This window comes from Colias croceus, chromosome Z, assembly GCF_905220415.1.
Source record: "Colias croceus chromosome Z, ilColCroc2.1".
NCBI classification, from domain to species: Eukaryota; Metazoa; Arthropoda; class Insecta; order Lepidoptera; family Pieridae; genus Colias; species Colias croceus.
In genome coordinates, this window is record NC_059568.1 from 6,716,792 (window position 1) to 6,737,598 (window position 20,807).

At 32.8% G+C, this 20,807-nt stretch overlaps 2 protein-coding genes across 3 annotated transcripts in view; one reads left to right on the top strand and one right to left on the bottom strand.

The window, feature by feature from the left end:
* Window positions 1–747: 747 nt before the first annotated feature.
* Window positions 748–3,236, top strand: LOC123705009 (putative nuclease HARBI1). The gene is made up of 5 exons (XM_045653552.1): window positions 748–1,349; window positions 1,433–1,643; window positions 1,730–1,862; window positions 2,214–2,352; window positions 2,455–3,236. The coding sequence occupies exons 2-5, from the start codon at window positions 1,486–1,488 to the stop codon at window positions 2,823–2,825; spliced, it is 801 nt and encodes a 266-aa protein (XP_045509508.1). The 5' UTR covers window positions 748–1,349; window positions 1,433–1,485; the 3' UTR covers window positions 2,826–3,236.
* Window positions 3,237–7,681: 4,445 nt separating this feature from the next.
* The window catches only part of LOC123705070 (FK506-binding protein 2), a 42,261-nt gene continuing 29,135 nt past the window's right edge, over window positions 7,682–20,807 (bottom strand). The window contains exons 2-4 of one of the 2 annotated variants that reach the window (XM_045653652.1): window positions 11,012–11,100; window positions 9,177–9,364; window positions 7,682–8,476 (exon numbers count right to left, since the gene is read on the bottom strand). In XM_045653652.1, coding sequence (XP_045509608.1) covers window positions 8,294–8,476; window positions 9,177–9,364; window positions 11,012–11,100 — 460 coding nt within the window. In that variant the 3' untranslated portion in view covers window positions 7,682–8,293. Of the gene's footprint in view, window positions 8,477–9,110; window positions 9,365–11,011; window positions 11,101–20,807 lie in introns of both variants that reach the window. The other variant, XM_045653650.1, reaches the window with a different exon arrangement.

A 20,807-nucleotide genomic window follows, 5' to 3' on the forward strand; every position in this document is an offset into this window, starting at 1 on the left:
TAAAGTACCTGCCTACTAAAGTTATATATGGACAAAATAATTGTATTCAATATTAACTATAATAATTATATTATTTTTTATTTTTCATAATAATTATATGAATACGAATAGCGGTAGTTTTTAGTCGAGAATACGGGACATTTTATTTTCATCATATCCATCATGGAGTTCACATAAATTAAATCGCTAGCGAAAACGACTATGACGTTTTTAAGCTTTATAAAAGTAACAAAATAATGTATTATGCTAATTTAAATAATCTAATAATTATCATGAACCTTTAGTGCACTATACAAATAATCACATTCACGATCGAAAAATCCAACAGCATTACCCTGAAGATCTTTTAACTATTTTACCGTTTTACCAATAAAAATGGCAAATTCATTTTCAAAATACTGGCAACATACATTGAAGTTTTGTATTCCTTCATATCTGTAAAATTATAATTCGTATTAAAGAAATAAATCAGCCAAATAATCTACAGAAATTCTGTGAAACGATGTTTTATCTTATTTTTTGTTTTCGGGAACAAATTTTACAGCGTTTTATTATCACAAGACGGCATTTTTTTACTAAAATTGCAAACCCTTTTTGACGTATTGCAATTTGCATGACACTTTATGCCACAGAGTACTTTTATATATAGACTTTATGCGCTATAGCACTGGTGCAGCGACGTATTTGTTTTTGATTTCGTATTTTCTTTGACAAGGGCGACGGGCGGTTGTCATGCTCCATCTGTACTTTATTTTGTAATCTAAGCCTAAACCTAACTTGATTAGTTGCCTACGTTCAGCTCCCTTGAAAACCATCAATCTTTGAGGGCGAATATCTCGGCCGTTTTTGATTTTAGAGAAAAGTTGTTCCTATAAAACATGCTTATATTAGCGTAATCTTTACGATAAAACAATAATAAATAGGTGTTATAATGACACCAACTCCATCAAAATTTTTTTAAGTCCTGCGCCCCCTTTGCTTTAGTCCAACCCCAAATCCGTACTGGTAAGAATTTTTTAAGTATAAATACCTACTTACTTACATATATCCATTTTATTTTTTCTAAAAGGTTTTTAGTGAGCAATAGAAGCATAGGTATCCATATAATTTATAAAGTATGGCCCGTGCTTTTTTACTTGGATTTGCGGAAGAAGAAAGAAAGAAGAAAGCATTAAGAATTGAAAGGCGACGCTTACGCGATACTAGTGATCCTTTACAGCTGCCTGAAAGAGAATTTATAGCGAATTTTCGTTTGACAAAGGCTGGTTTTCAACTGGTGGTGGAGTTGTTGAATCCCTATTTACCATTATCTCGGCGAAAAACAGCAGTACCTATCGAATAAATTGAAAGTATGTTTTACAAGATTTAAGATTATTTGGTTTATCTGAAAATGTAAATGTAAATTAATGATGTAAATTGTTATGTGTTGTAGGTATTGGCAGCATTAAGTTTTTATGCATGTGGCTCTTATGACTTATCAGAGAAATGTGGGTTCATCGTTTTATTGTAACATGTCCCAGGCAACATTTAGTAAATGTTTGCATGATGTTACAAATGCATTTAACACCCGAGAAGTACTCCATAAGTATATCAACTATCAAGTTCCCTATGACTCAAAGAGAAAAAGAAATCATAATAGCAGAGTAAGTTTAAATTTTTTTGTTATAATGTAAATATTATATTATAATACATTATATCAAGATTATTTATTAAATGTTATATTTTACAGCTTGAGTGAAAAATTTGGTTTTCCTGGAGTCCTTGGCTGCATTGATGGAACTCATATTGCCATAATCAGACCCACTGATCATGAAGAAACATTTCTAAATAGGAAACATTTTCATTCATTGAATGTTTTAATAGTAAGTAATATCCATGTCTTTTGTTATGTGCAATTTATTACTGACTAGCGGTCCGCCCGGCTTCGCCCGTGGTACATATTTCGCAATAAAAGGTAGCCTATGTTCTTTCTCAGGGTCTAAAGATTGTCTGTGCCAAATTTCATCAAAATTGGTCCAGTAGTTTATGTGTGAAAACCATACATACATAATCTTTCCTCTTTATAATATTAGTATAGACTTACAAATCAATAAAATTAGTATTCAACATTAATTATCTGTATTTAGTTTAACAGACATTAATAATTCATTTATAAATTTAACTTAGATATACCTACATAGAAAAAATATAGAAATTAATGTATATCTTTTCAGTTATGTGATTCCAAATTAAACATTATGTATGTGGATGCATCATTTGGTGGTGCAGCACATGATTCCTATGTCTGGAACCATTGCCCAATAAAGTCCCACTTGCAAAGACTGGGACGTAATGAGCATTGCTGGCTCTTAGGTTTGTACACATTTTTTTTTTCATTAAATAAAATCTTCATTTAATTTCTGTGACCATCATATTATGAAGTATTAGAGAATAAAATATTATACCTATTTTTAGGTGACTCAGGATATGCGCAACGACCCTGGATGATGACACCAATATTAGGAGCAGGATCTGGGACACCTGAAGAATACTACACCAACCTTCATTGCCGTGTCAGAAATACTGTTGAATGGTGTATAGGGGTATTAAAAGCACGTTGGCGTTGTTTGTTGGCCCATAGAGTACTTCATTATGATCCAGTTACTGCTGTTAAAATAGTGAATGCATGTGTTGTCCTGCACAACATTGCAAATATGCAGAATGCCGAAATACCCGAAATACAGGCTTCTGATGCTGGAAGTGAACATATGTCTCAGGATTTAGGGGGAAGTCCCATGTCCCCAAGTGGGGTAAGGGGCAGATGCATTACACATCTGTTTCCCTGATCGATTTTCTTTAGGGACAAGTAGGTGATCAGCCTTCTGTGTCCTGCCAGACCGAGACATTTTTTTTTCTTCGTCTCCACCGGGAATCGAACCCAGGACCCCTCGGTTTTACGCTCACGCGTCAACCACTGTACCAAGGAGGCGGTCGAGGATTTAGGAGAGGATGCTATAGTTGAGGTTATACAAGATCTTACCAGAGAACAATAAGTACAGAGACTATGGATTTCAAGAAGATGATATATTAAATAAATATTTATTGTGTTTAAAAATGTATTAGTTTAAAGTGGTATATAGGATGACTTTTATGCGATAATGAGAAAAAAGATATTTCTATTCTTTATAAATTTATATGAGAAAAAAGATTTTTTCTATTAGAGACTGTATAAGTAAAAGTGCAAATATTGTTTTAAAGGTGTTAAATTATTTTGATAATGTTATTAGCAAACATTGGGTTTGTAAATTAAGCTGTAGATTAAGTTGAGTGTTTTTGTGCCGTGTTCTAATCCTACGGGAACGGGTTTTTCTTTGGAAACGCGGGCGAAGCTGCGGGCGGAAAGCTAGTATATTATAATTATCCTATGTCCTTTCTCGGGTATCTAAATATCTCTATACCAAATTTCATGCAAATTGGTTTAGTAGTTAAGGCGTGATTGAGTAACAGACAGACAGACAGAGTTACTTTCGCATTTATAATATTGAGTATGGATTGTTAATGCTCTGATATAAATGTAATGTAGTTGTGTTAATTAGTGTAATAGTTAAAACAAGGTATTTAAGTAATTAAACGAAACATTTTTATATCTAAAAAAATATTTTTCATTTATTAAAAAAAAAATTACACCTTAAGTATAACTTAAAGTGTTAGTTCAATAATTGTTATTTTTAGTTAAATCTAAACAGCTATTTATGAAAATCTTAGAACATAGTTATAAATAAAAATAACAATAAATTACAGTAATCCAAAAGTAATAATGCGCATAGAAATCTTCGTCACTGTTCGGCAACTGTCATAATATTCTCGGAGAGTCCGAAGATGATATCTATATAGAGCGGTTAAATGCATTTTCTTCATGCATAATTTAGTCAAATTATATGTTTTGTGCTAAAAGAGATTAATATGTATTTGTAGGTAAGTAACGATTTTGTTTCGATAATTCCTTGTAAGTAAATAGCGAGTATAGCCCCACGATTGCGAATATATTATCTTTGTTGGATTGATTTACTTGGAAAATTTATAGTACTTTTAAAGTGTCTTACTGAAGCTGGTGTAATGATGGAAGAAAAGTTAGAAAGTTAGAAGGTTAAAATAATACAAAATTTATATTGTACTAGCTTTCCGCCTGCGGCTTCGCCCGCGTTTTCTAAGAAAAACCCGCATAGTTCCCGTTCCCGTGGGATTTCCGGGATAAAACCTAGCCTATGTTACTCGTGGATAATGTAGCTTTCGAATGGTGAAAGAATTCAGTCCAGTAGTTTATGAGCCTATTCATCACAATCAAACAAACAAACAAAGTTTTCCTCTTTATAATATTAGTGTAGATAAAGTATGGTTTTCAAACACAGGTTTATATTTAAACCATATATGTAAATCTTATCATTAAAATCTCAGTTCAAAAGTATTTACAGTACTGATCATTCTTCAATATTATGACAATTACAAAAAAAAATAAAAACAATCAAAATCAGGGATTATCTTTATTTCTGACATTTTAGATACATCGGAACTCTTCTTCATTTTCACTTTCCCTACTGCCATCACCTGTGTAAATCATTTCATCGATTAATTCAATTCACCTTTAAAAACAAAACCAAGAAGGGTACGTAATAGCAGCTCTATATAATTCCACACAGAGAGAACACGTGCAGTCACCACCAATATTTAAAGACAACTGACGGATTTTTGAGTTTTTTGACTGACAGGCTACCGTCACTGCCTACTGATCTGATTAGGTATTCACCACAAGGTTTCATAACATCAAACGGTAGACTTGTCAGATAAAAAAAAGGCTCTTGCTGAAGCATTATTGTCAAAAGAACGTTAAAGTTCGCGAAATATTTTAGAGATAAAAAAAAAACGATTTATGCTTCTCTATTTTCAGACAAATCTCGTTGTCAAAGTACTTACACACAGATTCCTGTTCAATAGATTAATAGTGGTTTAGTTTTCCTAAAAGAAAGTAATGATCAACTTAAAAGTCGAATATTATCAAAGAATCACTGACACAGAAAGTTATTATCATAGTTATTAAATAGAGTTAAAATATTTAAGAAGACCTCAAGCAATTAACAATTAACAATTCACCTCAATTAAGCGTTAACATTTTAAAATATTAACAGACTGAAATAGTCTCAAAGCATCATGTCATAAGAAAAATATTTTCTCCTCGTGTTCATAGATGATGGGCTTACATACAAGCTTTTGATTTCGAAGTCGGTACCTACGCAAGGGTACAAGAATATCGCGTGTAGATTTTATTAGTAGGGGAGACCGAGGGGATTTGAAACAAAGGTGAGTTGAAACAGTCCCGATTTCTCGGAACTTAAAACCTTTAGCGATCTGGCAACGTCTTTTTTAAACATCTCATGCCACAAGCTATCGCGTCAGTTCACGCCGGTGGCGTCATTTGTGCAGTTTTGTAGTTCTGAATGACATGTGCCGAAAATCGCAAAAAGTAAGTAATTCATGATTTTTTACGATGCTTGTACTTTAATATTCTTTTTCTTTTTTGGGTTGAGTTATATACGTTTTAAAAACTTATTATCTATAGATTCTTGAAATATACTTGGTAAATTTGATTTCTGTCTATTTACTGCTTGATCGAGATTTGAGTAAAAATTGGGAGGTTTTTTCTCACCGAGGTGATTTGAAACAGTCTGTTTCAACTCTCCTTGCTTTCAATTTAATATGTGATTATAGCTAAAAAGTACGAAGATTATAGGATGTTATTGTTGATTTAATATGTTTATTTGTTTAAGCATGCCTACTGGAAGAACTAAAGCAAGAAAAAGATCAAAACCAGGCTGTAAAACTAAAAAGGTTAAAGTTGTCAAGAAAAGAAGATAGTGATGAAGAAGAAGAGGAATCCTGCTGCATTTGCTGTATGGAATCATGTTCAAATAACAGATCCAAAGAAAAGTGGGCCCAATGTCTGAAATGCCAATTGTGGGCTCGGGCTCATGAAACTTGTGCTGGTGGAGAACTTTGTTTTTGACATTTTTTAAATTATTGTTCCTTAAATAGTTTATAGTAGGTACTGATTGTAATACTTAAAAAACGACTGATTATTAACTATTTTATGTCAAAGATTTAGTTTAAAAAAATGTAAAACATTTTGTTGATTTGACTAATTATAATAGATGTTACGCATGTTAATTTTTATTTATTTTAGTGTGTATTATTTGTATTAGACCTACTTGACTGATATATCATTAAAATATTACTTATAAAGGTCGTTGATTACTTGAAAATATAAGTTTTAATTAAAACCTTTGAATCAGATCAACATTTTTATTTTGCAGCTCCTTTTACTCCCCAGAATCATAATGTTTCATCTCTCCTCGACCTCTGTTTCATCTTACCTCGGTATGAGGGGAATTGAAACAAGTTGACTTGTTGCGATTAAGTCAATTTTTCACCATCATTTTTAACGCTTACCGTTTATTTATGCTAACCATTCGCAAGTGTATAGAATAACCTATCGATTGGTACCAGTGCCATAAGATTTCTGACAATAATATGAGTAATATTAAACAAAACGTAAAAATTGTTTCAACTCCCCTCGGTCTCCCCTAGAAACTAGTTGTCTTCACATAATGTTCAATTTGGGCAAAAATAGTAAAGATTCGCGACGGCTACAAGCTGAACAACTTAGATCCGAACATAAATAAAGTAATTGAAGCCGATAAAATGAAATTATTGATTTAAATTTAAGGTGTCACATACGATAAAAAAAAAATGCTTGCTGTATAAACATTTTCTTTTGTTTGGTGCAAACGAAGTGTTATCAATCATTTATTGATACAATCATTTCATGATTACTTACTTATTTGAAACATTTTAGTTTGGAAAAACCTGCAAAAACTTAGTGTAGGTACTTAGTTTGTTAGAACGTACATTGAACATTTTTAGATTGCAAAGTTAATTAAAGGCCTTCTAGAGCTAGACAGTTGACTTGACATCCGATAGAAAATGATAATATTGGTAAAATCGAGATAGGTCTATAGTTGATAGTCTTCGTGATCAGATGCTTCTCTTTTTTTTAAAACGACCCAGTAGTTAAGTATATTCTTTGAAATTTTATTACAGAGTAATGGGCTCTCCCATTACTCTGTAATAAAATTTCAACATAAAGCAACATACTATGTACATAAGAAAGAGATAATAATTAAGTATCGCTTGATATGTATTTAAGTGTCAATATATTATTAAAAAAAGATAATACGTATTCATATTTTTATATATAAGATATAATTCACTGGGATATTATAAGAAAATAAACGATATCAGCTATGTATGATATTGTATTTGATACGTAAATGAACTAGAAATATTAATTATTTAGGGTAATTACTAATTATTGATAACAATCAAGAAAATAAAACTCGAATATTTTGTTCATGTGATGCGTAACTAACAGCAAGAAGTATGAACTCCTTCAACTAATCATGCAGGGCAAAGTGGCAGGTAGAAGGAGACCTGGCCGCAGACGGATATCATGGCTCAGAAATCTTCGTCAGTGGTTTGGGAAGAGCACTAAATCATTGTTCCGAACAGCGGTTTCCAAAATTGAAATAGCCCTAATGATCGCCAACCTCCAAAAGGAGAAGGCACTTTAAGAAGAAGAATTGAAAGTCAGTTTTAGCCATATTATAATTTATTTCAACATCTCAAGAAATGATCTTCATATATAATTTCTATTGCAAATATTTAAGCTGAGTATACCATAGACATATTATACTTATTTAATAATTAGATATTATGTAACATAAGAAAGTTTGAAATGTGAGTTAGGTATAACGACATTACAGATCTATGATAATATATATATCGATCTATGGTAATTGGTAATAAAGTTTGAATGTTACCAAGACATAAGAGTACAACAATAACTATCTTAATAATCAGAAAAAATGCAAAACATAATATTACAAAATATAATATGAATAGAAAACGAAACGGTGTAAAATCTATTACTTATTAAAATAAATTATTTGACTTAACATAATAAAAGGCATAAGTACCAACAACATAATTATGTATAAAAATTACACTAAAAAGTAAAGACTAACTATCTGATTATGCATAATCATGCAGTAATCGACGCGTCACTCCATATTAAAAGTTATAACTTAACTGAGCCAATATAATATATTATACGGATTATAAATATGTGCCAATCTCTATAGTCTATAATTATGGTACTCCCCGCAGTGTTAGCCTAATTTGGGAGTTTATTTGTACGTAACATTTATAGTTCGTCGTGCTTGGGTCCTGAGAATTCTTCGTGGCTGATGAAACCGTTCTTATCTTTGTCTTCATGTTGGAATATTTCTTCGACTAGTTTGTCATGGCTCTCGAGCATTTGTTTGATGTCTTCGCTAATTTCAGCGCCGTCGGATGGAACCATCTGCTTCTTCAGATATTCGCTGACCTGGAATATAAAAATAAGTTTTGTATATATCTAATAGAAATAACTTAAGTACTTAATATAAATGGTTAGGCATATTTTAATACATAATTTGATACAACGCCACCTAGTTTGAAACCAAGTAAAGCTTGTACTGAGAAGACTGGATAGCTGGATACTTTCTACGTTGTTCTAACAGTTAAACCACTAATAACTTAGGGATTTAACTTATTTGAATATCTACAGAATGTGGTTATCATAAAAATGTGTAAAAATTTTATAAAAACCGCTTAAGCCGTTTCCGAAGAGTATTTATGGATCTTATAAGAACAATTTATTAATAACACTGTTAAACAATACCTAAGCATAATGCATAAAATTTTATTAAAAATTATAGATGAATAGATTATTATGTCAACATTTTAAAATTATTTATTAAATATTTATAATTATTTCTCAACTATTGAAGAATTTGACAGCAATGGAGGGAAAAATATGTTGATTGAAATTTATATAAATAAGGCTATTTATGGTATTCAAGCAACCAGCTCATTGCCGTGCACTAAATAGTTTAGAAATTACAGACTGTCCATGCGTAATTAATACTTTTGTATGCAGATGCGGTTAGATCCCATCACCCGTATAATCGTGAACTGACCTCTTCTCTCGACAACACCGAGTCACGATCTGTGTCCATTGCCAAGAAGGCTAACTCTATACTCACTTCTTCGCGGGACAGCATGTTGTCCTTGTCAGCGTCGATCTCTTTGAATACGTTGGTTGTTGGGGGCGAGTCGCCGATGTTGATAAGTTCCACTTCGAAGTGGAGGGTGGCGTGAGGTGGGATCACGTTGCCGGCCCCGCGCTCACCGTATCCGAGCGACGACGGGATCACCAGCTTTCGTTTTTCACCTGAAAATTATGGCAGTACCTTACATCACACTGTTAATTAACTGTTTTAACGCTGTCAACTGATAGTTCGACTCGAAACTTTATAATTAGTAAAGATTTGTATCTATGATTGTGTAACAGTTCTTAACAGCTAAGTATTATTTGAAATTGAAAAATTAGATTGTTATTAGTTTACGAGTCAATTTATCCATACAGTAAAGATTAACAGAATTAAAAATCTGTATGCTCCTTATAAAAGTTTATCTTGGGCCATTTGTGCACAAGGACAAGGCTACTAAAATATCTTCGTTTTATTTTCCAAGAGACTACCGCCATACAAATGCATTGTGGTTCATACATAGATAATATTTATATATTACTAGAGGTCCGCCCCGGCTTCGCCCGTGGTTAGAGAATACAATCCCGATTCCCGGGATCCCGGGATCCCGACCCTTTTCTGATCCCGAAAATCCCGGGACTGCACTTGGCTAATCCCGGTATTTTCGGGATTTATATAAACAGCTATTCTATTTTGCATTCTACGATCCGTTGAGCCTTAACTATGACCTATTGGCTAGATTATACCTTAGCATAAAATTAACCTAAGGTACGATACGGATACGGACTATACTGGTACGGCCCTAATAATAGCAGACCTTAGAAGGGACTTTCCCACTCGGAATTTTTGAAGTGAAACTTCTTTATCGGGGTTGGAAAAAAATTTAGTGTAACATTTTTTCGATACGCGTGACATTTTTCCGTTACGCGCCATCTTTTTCTTATCCCTACCACGCGTGATTCGACGTATTTCTGTAAAGTTGCATATAGTAAATTATTTTTTGAAAAATAAGGTCATAAAGAAGTTTCACTTCTTACGTGTGTACACTAGTACACGCACACATTTTTTTTCAATAAGATAATTCCCCTTCGGGGATTCCCAGAACGAAAGTATTGGATGCTTTGATATTTCTAAGATTCTAAATCCGAAATTCTAAATAGGCTTTTGATTTGTATATTTTTTATTTTAGTATTATTGCAACTGACAATATTAAAAACATCTTTTGAGAAAAAAAAATTGAAGTTTACTTCAATTTTTTTTTAATTAGAACCCAATTCCCACATAAGGCTGATCCCGGGACTATCCGGGGATCCCGGGATTACCCATCAAAAATCCCGTAATCCCGGGATTGAAAATCATGCTCGGGATTGTATTCTCTACCCGTGGTACATATTTCGCAATAAAAGCCTATGGTCCTTTCTCGGGTATCAAAATATCTCCATACCAAATTTCATGCAAATTGGTTCAGTAGTTTAGGCGTGATTGAGTAACAGACAGACAGACAGAGTTACTTTCGCATTTATAATATTAGTATGGATTAACTCAGGCTCCGGAACCACAGACACAATAGAAAATCTATTGTGTCTGGGACCGATCGGGCCGCTTGGGGCTCAATGGGTTAAGATAAAGACTAAATAGGCAATGCGTTGCGATGCAATGTTATGTGTACGAAGTACGAACCGTGCGCTACTCGAAACTCGTGATTGATACTGAATATAGCAGCTATAGCATATAGAAATGTAGCAGCTGCATTCGTTAGTAACGAAGATTTGCGTAGCCCTGTGTAAAAAGGGGCCTACGTTTATTATTTTGAAGAGAAAATTACTTACCGACACACATGTCAACGAGACCCTCATCCCAACCTTTGATCACCTGACCGGCACCGAGTTGGAAAGTGAAAGGTTGGTCGCGGTCGTAGCTGTAACGAAGAAATGAATATAGTTAGCAAGATATGCAATTATACTGACGTCAGTCATCTATTAAATTTACAGTAATAACATTCAAGCACTTAGTAGTAACTTGTAAGTCGATGGATAATTCGTCAGCTAATAAGATTCAGAAGGTTATAGATGCTGTTGCGTTACATCTTTCTAGGTTCCAGCTGACGAACTTTCCACCGAGATAAAGCCAGCTGACAAAATTTCATTTATGAGAGAGTGAAATTTTTTTTTCGCATGCTCAAGCTGCCAGCTGACCTATAATCCACCATGCTACGGCTAGCTGACTTTGTTCTTCTTTCAAGATAATAGATAAAATATAATATGACAAATTTTCTAATAAGAGGGAATGACTGAAAATTTTTATTTTTTTTTTCTACATGCGTGGGAAGCTAGGTACCACTGCCCGACCCATCAACGGAGTCGCAGCTAACGGTCGCGGTAGTCCCTTATCTAGACACGCGGCAGCGTGTCAAGCCGAGTTCAAGCGAAGAGAACTGGCGAGCAGCAGCCGTGTGTATATTTACACGAACCATTTCGAGCCACTTTTCACCCCCTTATAACTCGAAAACTATTTAAGTTAAATAAACCAAATTTGGTACATATCAAGAGGACCTCAAGATAAACAAGAACCTTAAATTTCATAAATACAGATTAAACAGTTGCGTAGATATTAATATCCAAAAATCGCAAAAATCCATCCAAAAATTTTTAAGACTGACTGACTTATAGACATATACAAAACCTAACCCACTTCCAGATGACCTAGAAAGTTCAAATTTTGTAATCAGCTAGGTAATAGTGAGTGTACAAAGGAAAAAATCAGAAAATACTGAATTTATTTGTATTTAATTTTTTTTTCAATGACATTAATTTTGTTTGTATGGAAAAATGGAAAAGTTTAAAAAAATAGAAAATAGTATATTCACCTTACTAGTCTTAAAAAATAGATCAAAACTAGTCAGTGGCCGAAAAAAATTTTGAAATCCATCGATAAATGACTGAGATATAGATTATTGAAGTTTACATATTTTAGCGCGAAACATCTGTAGATTCGATGCGCCTCTGACATCACACTCACTCGCGCTAGTATCGCTAGGGCGGATTACTTCGATTGCATGATTTCTTTATTCAAAACTATTATTAAACGTAAAATAAAAGAAAATTGTAATAAAAATATTGCTCATACAATTAAAAATAATATATAATTTTACAAATTCACATTTCTTTATTCTTTATTTATGAGTGTTTAGTTTATTTGTAATTTCAGTGTAATGGAAGAAGGCTTTGTCGAAGGTCGAAATGATTTAATTTGCGTAATATTAACCCATTGACCCCCGAGTGGCCCGATCGGACCGCGACACAATAGATTTTCTATTGTGACTGTGATTCCGGGGGCTAATATTAATATAAGTGAAACATCTTTAGGCGCGTTTAGAGTAAAATTTCAAAACCTCGTCATGGCAATACCGTAACGTCATGGAGTAAAGCGACGATTCTTCTACAACGATCTTTGCATCTTTGTAATAGTGTGTGTACATATTCACGCTGGATGTTTAGAAAATCATGTAATCTTTTAAACAGAAAACGAGTTTAAAAAATTGCAGATAATGACGGGGCAATGTGCGCTGACATTCATAACATACAAGAAAATATAGAAAATAATACTAAACAAACCATACAAAGAATCCGCAAGAAAAAATAAAAAAAAAATCGTATATAAAAAATTAAAAAGTATAATTATATTCATAAAGTAAATCAAATTTGCAGAGTAATTTTCTGTACAAAAAGTAATGATATCCCACCAAAAACATAAATGTAAAAATTGGAGCCGAGTTCAATCGTTGACTTAATTTGCCAAAAAAGAAATGAGATCTAATTAATAATGTGTGCCAAGTTCTGCAGACAGTCCAGAAATTTATTTATAAAGATGTATTAAGTTCTTAGGTTGACTGAAAACTCAATTGTTTTATTTTCCCTTAGAGAACAATGTTTATTCCAAAATATAACTTTTTTAATTTGAATAATATAATTATTTTCACAAAGCAAACAACTAATGACCTATTGAACCCCATAATTTGATGAGGCTAGTTTTACATACTGTTTATATTTTGTGAAGTTCCAAAAACTAGCCTCATCAAATTATGGGGTTCAATAGGTCATTAGTTGTTTGCTTTGTGAAAATAATTATATTATTCAAATTAAAAAAGTTATATTTTGGAATAAACATTGTTCTCTAAGGGAAAATAAAACAATTGAGTTTTCAGTCAACCTAAGAACTTAATACATCTTTATAAATAAATTTCTGGACTGTCTGCAGAACTTGGCACACATTATTAATTAGATCTCATTTCTTTTTTGGCAAATTAAGTCAACGATTGAACTCGGCTCCAATTTTTACATTTATGTTTTTGGTGGGATGTATTTTACGAAGAATCACTCGAGTGTACCTAAATAATGAACCGAATGAAGCTGTTATATGCATATAGATATCGTAACTATTATAGTAGGTATAGTATTATATTATCTGTGCTAATCTAGACACGCGGCAGCGTGTCAAGCCGAGTTCAAGCGAAGAGAACTGGCATGGCGAGCAGCAGCCGTGTGTATATTTACACGAACCATTTCGAGCCACTTTTCACCCCCTTATAACTCGAAAACTATTTAAGTTAAATAAACCAAATTTGGTACATATCAAGAGGACCTCAAGATAAACAAGAACCTTAAATTTCATAAATACAGATTAAACAGTTGCGTAGATATTAATATCCAATAAAATTAACTGCGTTAAAAACAACCGACTTCAAAAACGGAAAAGTAAAAAATAAAAAAGATTTGATATTATTAATTACTACATATTATTTAGATGTGCTATTTATTAAATAGGTTTGATGTCGGTGCACGGGCTTAATACTAAGTGCTTAGTGTTTGGCACCGACTTCAAACCTATTTAATAAATAGCACATCTAAATAATATGTAGTAATTAATAATATCAAATCTTTTTTATTTTTTACTTTTCCGTTTTTGAAGTCGGTTGTTTTTAACGCAGTTAATTTTATTTAATACTTTTTAGTGTAATTTTCAACACGAATCAAACGAGCTCAAACTCGATAAAGTTGAGTCAATATATTACTGAGTTCCTATGGCCACCTTCCGATTCCATCATCAAATCAGCTCTATGTCATGATAATGTTTCATCGCTATCCAATTTACATACGTATACAAAATTTCAGCTCAATCGGTTACCGGGAAGTGAATCAAAGTTACTTGCTACATTCCAATTAAGTCATCGAGTACAGACAAAAATGCTCATAAAATAAAAACTACTGGGCCTAGCCGAATAAAATTTTTATGGGACCAATTCGACACCATCCCGCATCGAACAAAAAAAGAATCACGTAAATCGGTTCAGAAACCTCGGAGTAATCGGTGTACATACATAAAAAAAAAAAAAAAAAAAAATATACCGGCCGAATTGATAACCTCCTCCTTTTTTTTGAAGTCGGTTAAAAATCGCAATTTTTAAGACTGACTGACTTATAGATATATACAAAACCTAACCCACTTCCAGATGATTCCAGACTTCCAATAAAACAATTGAGTTTTCAGTCAACCTAAGAACAATGAATCTTTGTAAATAAATTTCTGGACTGTCTGCAGAACTAGGCACACATTTAGATCTCATTTCTTTTTTTGGCAAATTAAGTCAACGATTGAACTCGGCTCCAAATTTTACATTTATGTTTTAGGTGGGATATTATAGTTTCTGCTTCACGCTTAAACCACTGACCCGGTTTAAATGAAATTTGGTACACAGGTAGTTGGAATTGGAAATCTGAAGAAGGATAGAGTCCCGAGTCCCGACCGACTCGGGCCCTTCCGGCCTCCTCCACTCAACAGCCCAAGCCGAGGTTCGAGATCCCCATCAAGGGGAAACGCCCTTGCGCATGTGCCCTTGCCAGGGTAAACCTTCAGTTCACCTACGCGTCCGCATTAAAGACACCACAAAAAAAGGACATTGAATTCATACCAGAAATCACAGACGAAAAGCTTTTGAGTTATAAAATAATTCTTATGAGATTCTGTTATTTGTATTATTGTATTTTAATGTATTTTTTGTAATTTTTTATTATTTTGGGCTATGTTTTGGATTGGTTTTACAGGTGATTTAGTAGTAATTATGTCACAATATATTTTAAACTAGCTTACCTCCTAAAAACCTTCCTCTTGAATCACTCTATCTAAAAACCACATCAAAATACATTGCGTAGTTTTAAAGATTTAAGTATGTATATTGAACTTTCTTTTATACTATAGTGATGAAGAATAATAATTAGCTTTGCTGACAAAAAGATCACAGACAGCACCTAGTAAAAACATATTACACTTATTACAGGGTGCACATGGTGCAACTATTCATGTATTTTGACAATGCGATCAGGCAAAAAGATAAATAGGTGCCGAGGATAACACTATTACATAGCCCATTGTTTCGGAATACAGGATACTGCATCGAAAACTGTTCACCTATATCACAGAGATTTTACATAACCGTACCTACCCTCCGAAATTTTATACTTTTTTGTACACCTACGATTTACTTCTTGATAATACTTATTTTAACTCAATCTAGACTGATTAAGAAAAAAAAATTGTAGGTGCTTAAGATTAGAACGTCCACATTTTATACTTTTTTGTACACCTACGATTTACTTCTTGATAATACTTATTTTATTTTTTTGTCTTTTAACTCAATCTAGACTGATTAAGAAAAAAAAATTGTTAGTGCTTAAGATTAGAACGTCCGCGTCGATTTAAATATTAAATATCTACTTTTACGTGCGTACCTACGAAACATTTTCTAAGTGAGAGTGTATTGTATTGTTTTTTGGACAAAGTAATGACAACAAAGACAGGTTTACATAGAATGTCTGCATAGGACCTATCATAATTATAACCGTTATATCATTTAGCTGTTGATGACACCAGGGAAATTGGTTCTACAATAATTTTAACCTCAATAGGTACCTTTGTTTTACACAAAATGGATTGAATGCGCTATTCACAGATGTTCAGACAATGCGACTATTTCTTGCATAGTTAGAAATAAGTATCTTCATTGAAAACAAAACATTTGTATCTATAATTAATAAAACGTAAATTAGCCGTTTACATGTTTGCTTAAATTATAGATATATATATTAAACGCATATGTATATGTATCTATATTAATGGATATTGTAACAATACAATAATTATTAAAATTCTTCGGGTTCGGAGAAATCTCCGAAAGAGTTACGTAAGATATTTCTCTTTCTGATGATTCCTTTTAACTAGTTACATTTTATATAATCTATAGTATATTTATCACTTGCGACGGGTTTGTTGACAATTAAGCCCTTTATTTGGATAGCGATCGAGGACAATGGGCCATACTTAATTAAAGCCACTGACACCCTGTAGCTCATATATTGAAATTGCAACGCTAATTTAAAAGCTATACACGCTCTATTTGTCATTTAACTATTATTTTTATTTTAACTCTACTTTACAATCATATTTTCCACTACAATTTCTCATAGACGCAACTATCCAACGAAGCTTTTATAGACATTTCAGTAATTAAGAAGTTGCAACATTCCTTTTCGTTATTTTTCGTCTGGTTGAGCAATTACTTTTCTTGTCTCTTATTTATTAACTGTGCGTAGATCTGATGTATAAAAATTAAAATTCAAGATGTAATTCTATATGTATTGTTATTTTATATATTGGTAGTGTCCGAATCACGAAGTTTCTATATTATTTTCCTATTTTTTTTTTCTTAAAATTATACAATGAACATTACAACATAGGCATGGGGAACGTTTAATTTCTGGAAGTAATTTTAAACTCTTGCAAGATTTGTCTTACATTACGAAACGAATCCGAGTTCAGGTGTAGGAGCAGGCGAATTCAAATAAATGTAAATTGTTAAATTAAATAATCCTCTGCAATACGTTTCGCAAACATGTGAATCCGTGAGGCATTCACTTTCACGAATCATCAAGCAGGTATCTGGTTATGGGCATCCTAGTGTTACGTAGTTTAGGACAATATTCACATACTATGAATACTAACTAGTTAGGTAATGAACCATTGAGTTGTACTTGTTTGACATTTAGCAATGTGGCTAAATATTGCTTCCTGGTTGCATCAACATCAAAGGCTTTCTATTATAATACTAGCTTTCCGCCCGCGGCTTCGCCCGCGTTTTCAAAGAAAAACCAGCATAGTTCCCGTTCCCGAGGGATTTCCGGGATAAAACCTATCCTATCTCTCAAGTTGGATCGAACTGCACATGGTGTACGAATTTTATTATAATCGGTTAAGTGGTTTAGGAGTCCATTGAGGACAAACATTGTGACACGAGATTTATATATATTAAGACTAGCGGTCCGCCCCGGCTTCGCCCGTGGTACCTACTTACATGTTTAAACTATCCTATCTCTCAAGTTGGATCGAACTGCACATGGTGTGTGAATTTTATTATAATCGGTTAAGTGGTTTAGGAGTCCATTGAGGACAAACACTGTGACACGAGATTTATATATATTAGAAAAGATATGTACGTATAGGTATTTTTCAAAGCTGCAAAACATTAAATTCTAACATAGTATGAGGCATAAAATATGACGTGATGGCAATTTCATTAAACCTACTATATATAGGTATTAATTTACGTTAGAGCACGGCAGTGGGCTTAGTAGGTAACAGACATTTATAAGATTGCAAGCGTCTGACGTTGGAATGGATCAAAAAACCTCCCACTAAATGGTTTCCTATAATTAATGTTTAATTTTCTGTAAAACTATAAAACTTAAAATGTATCGTTGTACATATACATATTTCTTCTGCGATTGTTTAGTCACTGAAACGGTAAACCCTTTCCAAACGACGGAACCGATATTAATGAAATAAACGTAAATTGATGGTTTACTATCGTCGTTAAATGATGTTTAGGTTACAATTGGTAAGTCTCAGAAGTGAGAATAATATATCGATAATAATTTTATGAGCATCTCTAAAATCTAAGCAAATGTTACTTCAGTTCTTTACTTCAAAATCTTAATAAGTTCACTCACAACCAAAGCCTACCATAGCTCACAACCATCTCACAACCCATTAAACGCAAATGAACAATCGCCATATTAAAAGACAGATTTCAAATAAAAAAAATTGCTTGTGCGAATAATTGCAAAATTAAAACTCCCGATGCGGACGTCTGGCTTAATATTCCTGGAAAAACTCTCCGTAAATTGTCAGTTCTTATTTTAGAATAATTTAAATGATCACGTTAGCCAGATTTCAAGGTTCTATTTTAAGCGGTATGTTGTTAACTTTTATTCATTTTTAATTTATTAGCTTACGTGTATTTGGGACATTACCAAGAGCCTGCGAAAGTGACCTCGCCAACGAAAGTGTTACGGTCTAAACGTTAAACAAGCAAAGTGAAAGCCATGTAGGTACAATAGTTCAACTCTCTCCTGACAATGAGACTCACACGAGATTACATCAGATAATAAAAATGTGCATTCGCAAGATGTTGTTCTGAGCGATATCAAATTATGTTGCAATCTGCCTTCAAACGAAACCTTGTGGAAATAAGTTTTGTGTGACTGTGTATGAATGCGTGTGTATGAATCGTAAACTAATTGTTAAACACAGTGATTTTAGTTATAAATAAATATTTTGTTTAGAATGTACAAAACATAGATATTACAGAGTATTTTATGAATGTATGTTTCATTTATATGTCAGTAGAGAGCAGTCGTTGCTGTGAGAAAATTATTTTCCCTGAAAATTATTCTTTGAAAATCTATTTCTCGTAATAACTTCGTGGTTAGAATGTGGTATTTTTGTCACATGTAGACCTCAGTTCAAGACTTCTTTTGGTACTATACAGAGCTTCTACTAACGCCTGCATATAATATAAAAAAATAAAAACGAAAATCAATAAAAATTACAATACATTCGCCTCTATCGACAATATCGAAAATTTCAAAAAGGAATAATTTGCGCCTGTAATCACTACATATATTAGTAACATAATAAATTATCTAGTGTATCTATTTTTTTTATACGAATTTATTTAGCTCAGTCGGCCGCGAAAATTCCAATACTTATTTTAATTTTTTTTTTAAATCGTGTTTTTGAAAAAAAACTCTGGGTGTTCTACTCGTGCATTTAAAAAGAGAAGCTCCTTAGATATTTCTAATAAAACAAGAATGTCACTTTTTCGGGCCTAAAAACATATAGTGCGGCGCGGCGCGTGGCGTCGAAATGTTTTCATCTTTAGAATAATTTTTAAACTCTTTCGATGAGCGTACAGTAATCCAAAAGTAATAATGCGCATAGAAATCTTCGTCACTGTTCGGCAACTGTCATATTCTCGGAGCGTCCGAAGATGATATCTATGTAGAGCGGTTAAATGCATTTTCTTCATGCATAATTTAGTCAAATTATATGTTTTGTGCTAAAAGAGATTAATATGTATTTGTAGGTAAGTAACGATTTTGTTTCGATAATTCCTTGTATTGTAAGTAAATAGCGAGTATAACCCCACGATTGCGAATATATTATCTTTGTTGGATTGATTTACTTGGAAAATTTTATATTACTTTTTAAGTGTCTTACTGAAGCTGGTGTAATGATGGAAGAAAAGAAGGTTAAAATAACACAAAATTTATATTGTATAAAGTATGGTTTTCAAACACAGGTTTATATTTAAACCATATAATATGTAAATCTTATCATTGAAATCTCAGTTCAAAAGTATTTACAGTACTGATCATTCTTCAATATTATGACAATTACAAAAAAAATAAAAAGAATCAAAATCAGGGATTATCTTTATTTCTGACATTTTAGATACATCGGAACTCTTCTTCATTTTCACTTTCCCTACTGCCATCACCTGTGTAAATCATTTCATCGATTAATTCAATTCACCTTTAAAAACAATACCAAGAAGGGTACGTAATAGCAGCTCTATATAATTCCACACAGAGAGAACACGTGCAGCCACCACCAATATTTAAAGACAACTGACGGATTTTTGAGTTTTTTGACTGACAGGCTACCGTCACCTACCGCCCGATTTGTTTTTGATTGTGTATGACCGTGAATTGACTTCTATTTATTTTGAACAAGGTGTAAAATGCAAGTTCGTTGTTTAGGGCTCTTACGATTGAATGATTCGAGTGTCTTCGGAAATACGACAATTAGCGAAGATTTGCATGTGCATTATTAATTTTGGATTACTGTAATTTGTTATTCGTTGCTACTAAATTGATACGACATAAAAGAGCGTATCTTTATCTTTCCAACCCGTTTTTTAAATGGTTAGGAGGCTAGAGAGTGACATACGCTACTTTTTACCGCGATGAAACATCTCACTCCCACGGGAATTTCCTTTGACTACGCGAACGAAGCCGCGCGCGGAAAATTTTATATTTTATTTCATAATATTTATATTTGGAATAAAATTATATAATAACAAAATTGCAATAAATATATACCTATTCAAATTTACCTATCTGTATAACTTTCATCATTAATCAAAAACAAATGTGATCTCTTTCGAGTATTCTACGCCTTTTGTTGGATATATCATATAATATTGTTAATGAGTTATCCAAATAGTTCGTG